At 41.5% G+C, this 4,753-nt stretch overlaps 1 protein-coding gene across 1 annotated transcript; it reads right to left on the reverse strand.

The window, feature by feature from the left end:
* Positions 1-204: 204 nt before the first annotated feature.
* On the reverse strand, positions 205-1,175 carry LOC115506753 (cystatin-C-like). The gene is given in 2 exon segments (XM_032592052.1): positions 205-716; positions 718-1,175. Coding segments are annotated over 2 exon segments (741 nt in total). The 3' UTR covers positions 205-433.
* Between the last annotated feature and the right edge of the window lie 3,578 nt (positions 1,176-4,753).

Genomic DNA, 4,753 nt, shown 5'->3' on the forward strand with positions numbered 1-4,753 from the left:
CTCTGCCTAATGCTTTAATTTTTATCTGATATACAGCATTTATGTAAGCGTACTTGTTTGTTTATTTATTTATTTTTTATGATTTTTTTTCCCTCCTAGCTCAGTTGTTCAGGAAAGAAGTTGCTTTTACTTTAGAGGTGGTAATTTTTTCTTTCTCCTTTTATTTTATTTTATTTTATTTATTTATTTATTTATTTATTATTATTTTTTTTTTAGCTGATGTGACTTTTTATTGATGAAGATACAGCAGAACGAGTGCATTACATTTTGCTTTCCAAAAAATGCCCCAGAATCCTTTTCTATTTGTCTCCTGGGACCAGCACACTGAGGGGACATCCTTGGACAGGGCCACCCTTCCAAGGATTAGGAGTTCTACAAGGAGGAGCGGGGTGGCAGAAGGGGGCCTGAGCAACCCAGCCTATCACAGGGTCCTCTACGCATCCTGGCAGCCGGACTTCACCAGGGATGTCTTGCCCATCCAGGGTACAGTGTATATCTGGAAAGAGCAGAGCGTTTTCCTCATCAGGTGTGGCTGGTCATGAAAGGGACAGGTGTCCAAGTTGGGATGGGGCTTGGTACTTCTGGTTCGTCCAATCTCCACGTCCAGGAAGTAGTTCAACGCAGCCACGGCCTGCTTTCGGGCACGCACCACCCGCATCGCGCGGCTGGGGTACACGTCGTTGCTCCCCTTGCTGTACCCGCTGAGTTCAGCGCCTGCCCTCCTCGTTGACGTCGGCGTCCAAAGGGGCGCCCACCAGTGCAGACTTGTTTCTCCTGCCGGTCCCGGGACTCACAGCCAGGGCCAGAGTCAGGGCCACAGCGGCTAGCAGCCGCAGCGGGGTGCGCAGGGGCCTGGCCACGGTGTGCTCGTGATAGACAGGGCACAGGCTATGGAGGGGAGTGATCCAGCGGAAACGAGCCTCTACTTTTATTGTTAATTTCAACTTTTGTGTTATTGTGATCAGGAATATTTTCTGTTTCTTCTGTACATGCCAAATTGGGACAACTTCATGTGTCCTATTATACAAATCTCCTAGAGCTTTATGGGTTTTTTTTTTCTTTCCTGCTTCTTCTAATTTGACACTTGTAGAATATTGACCCCAACAATTATAGACTGTGCATTCTTCACAAGGGGTCAGAAAACATTTACCAAAATTTAGCGTATGGTGAGCCATAGAACAAATTTCAAAGGAATGAAATCATTCAGAGTATGTGGAAGTAAGCCAGACATCATTAACAAAGAGATAACCAGAAAATCCCCTTTTGTTTGGAAATTTAACAGTGTGAATTTCAGTAGACAATGAGTCAAGGAAGCAATTACAATAGAAATTAGAGAACATCCCAAACTACATAATAATTAAAATACGAGCTAACTTTTGAAATGCATCTAAAGCTATGCATCTAAGGGAATTTATAATCTTAAATGCATATATTTCCTTTATTCCTAAGGATATGTGAGAAGGGGCTCAACCTTATTACTTTTCGAAAAATGCAAATTAAAACCACAATTAGTGGGGCGCCTGGGTGGCGCAGTCGGTTAAGCGTCCGACTTCAGCCAGGTCACGATCTCGCGGTCCGTGAGTTCGAGCCCCGCGTCAGGCTCTGGGCTGATGGCTCGGAGCCTGGAGCCTGCTTCCGATTCTGTGTCTCCTTCTCTCTCTGCCCCTCCCCCCTTCATGCTCTGTCTCTCTCTGTCTCAAAAATAAATAAACGTTAAAAAAAAAATTTTTAAACCACAATTAGATACCACTATATACCTACTGAATGGCTGAAATGAAGAATAAAAAATAGCAAGTATTGTAAGGATGTAGAGCAACTAGAATCCTTATGTATTGCTGGGACTACAATCAGTGTAAACTGATATCACCATTGTCGAAAACTGGAAGTTTTCACTATGTACCACATATCCCATAATCCAGTAAGTCAATTCCTAGATATATACCCAAAGAAATATATGTATCTGTGCATCAAAATTCATGTACAAGGATGTTCATTGCAGTATTATGGGAATAGCCAAATCTAGGAAACAGCTCAGATAGCCATCAGGAGAGTGGATAAATGAACTGAGCATATTTATACAAACCATAGCAATAAAAATTAATGAACTACTGCTATGTGCAATGATACTGATGAATCACTCACATAAATACAATGTTGGCAAAAAAAATCCAGACATGAAAGAGTACATAATGCCTCGTTCAATTTATATAAAATTCAAACACAGGCAAAATTAATCTTTGGGGCTGGATATTCAAACAGAGGTTACCTTTAGGGAGGAGAGTGGGGTTCACATCTGAGAGGGGATACAAAGATCACTTGGGGAGTCCTGAGAATGTTCTAGTTCTTGATCTGGATTGGTAGATATTATTGTGATTATTTCTTGAGCTAAAACCTGTGATTTGGGTTCTTTATTTTATGTATTTCTTATGTATTGTATTTCTTCAAAAGGTTAAACAGCGGAATTGGAAGTTACTGTTTTGTCGTTCACGTAACACAGGAACCGATAAGTACCGATCTGAACCAAATTTGAGCTGCACAGATAGACACAAGAGGACCATTCGGCAGAAAAACAGGAGTGGGTCACGTTTGCTAGCTCCTATTGCCTGTTGGAAACCTGAACCTACGCTCTGAACAAGGAATGACCAATTCCACTTTTCCTCCTGACACCAAATATTACGATGCCTCTTCCAACACCCCTTCTAGAACTCTCGAACACCAACTAGGTGTCCAACAATGGAATTCAATTCTGACACTAACTACCCACAGTTAGGGCAGACCCCCTGCCTTGAGGGCTCAGTCCTGTAAGACTGCCCCCACTTCAGACACCAGTTGCAATTACTGGATCGCCCAGTTACCCACACTTCTGTCTCACTTGGCTACAAAGTGGGAGTTCCCGGGATCCCCCACCTCTGGTTCAGTAATTTGCCAGAACAACTCACAGAACTCAAAGAAAGTGCTTTCTTTACTATTCCCGGTTTATTACAAAGGCTACAAGTGGGGAACAGCCAGACAGAAGAGACACATAGAGCAAGGGGTAGGGGAAGGGGTGCGGAAGGATGAGGAACCAGTCATCTCATTAACATACAAAAGACACTCTTAACGCTCAGGAAATACCAAGGGTTTTTAGGGAATCCTGTGCCAGGAAACAAGGACGAAAACCAAATAATATATTTTATTGTATTGCAGGCCTGTAAATAATAAGTGCCACCTGATTCTTCCCTGAAATAACTCAATGTTATTCACATTAAACATTTACTTTTTTTTAATTTAATGCCCTTCTGTAGTTTTACTTTTCATGATCCTGCTGATTTTTAGAAATGTCTAACTTCCTTAGCTTCTTTGCTTTCTTCTGCATCCCATAACTTGTTTGCTTTAGCCTCAAAGTGTATTTAGGATCAATCAACCATTTCTCATGCTTTGGTCAGTCTGCCTGGTCAAAGTCACCTCATCGTTCCCATGAAGAATTAAAATACATTCCTAACTGGTCTCTCTGCTTCTAACCCCTCTCCAGTGTCCACAAAGAAACGAGATGGATCCCATTAAAGGTAAGTTAGATAAAATTACTCCCTTATTCAAAATATTCAATGGCTTCCCATTCACCGAAAGTCAAATTTGAAACCTTTACCCTAACTTACAAGACCCACCCTGCAAGATCTGACCCTACTCTTACTCCTCTCCCCTACTAACTATTCCAGTCACACTGCTCTCCTATGTACTTCTGTCACATGATTAGCACTGTTCTACCTCAGGACCTTTGCACTTGATGTTACTTCAATCTGGAATTCTCTTTCCACAGATCTGAGACAGGAAAGTGCAAAGTGAGCATAAGAACATCTCACGGTACTAGAAAACTAGAAGATGCTCAAAGACTACTTGGCATCATGTCAAAAAGATGCAAGAGCTGGGGCAATTTTAACATCAAAAAAAATTTAAATAACAATGATTTATTTTAGCAAAATGAGTAACTAAAAATACAAGAGTGCATAATAATATGAAGAAAGAGAAAGAAAGGTGCTTCTTTGAAAAGTACGCCGGCTAGTAAATGGAAAAGGAATGAAAAAATTATAAGACCACCATTTTGCAATCTCCGATGTAATATATAATTCAGGAAGAATCATCAGTGGATATGAAGGCTATTAGATGAAAGTTATTAAGGAACAGAATATTTGCATGGTGCTAATCAATGTGTTAGCCCACAGATTACTTACACATTGCAAAGGGGAAAAATGTACTTTCACGATGGAGAAACTGATAATCCCCTACCATAACTAAGGGATCAAACCTGGCATCCACTAATAGTGGGACAACCCAGAATTAAGAGCTTCTCAATAGCACAAAATATGAAGTACACAGCATCATTAGCCAAGTCTCTAAGGGCACCTGGGTGGCTCGGTCGGTTGAGCAGCTGACTCTTAATTTCGGCTCAGGTCATGATCTCAGGGTCCTGAGATCAAGTCCCATGACAGATTCTCTCTCTCTCTCCCTTTCTAACCCTTTCCCTGTTTGAGTGCTATCTCTCTCTAAAAAAATGTTTAAGCAAGCCTCTAGATCAAATGTCTTATTTATATCACAGACTAGGAGAGGATGAGTTAAATTACACCATGAAGAAACAATCAGACAAGTGAAGCATGTGGGACATTCTGTAGGACAGCTGGCCTAGAATCTTTGTTAGAGGAGGTCATCAAGAGGACATGACTGCAGGTTGACTTGTGAGCTAGACCTGCACAATCAGGGGCTCTCATTCCCTCCCATG

Source organism: Lynx canadensis, chromosome X (assembly GCF_007474595.2).
Source record: "Lynx canadensis isolate LIC74 chromosome X, mLynCan4.pri.v2, whole genome shotgun sequence".
Lineage (NCBI taxonomy): Eukaryota > Metazoa > Chordata > Mammalia > Carnivora > Felidae > Lynx > Lynx canadensis.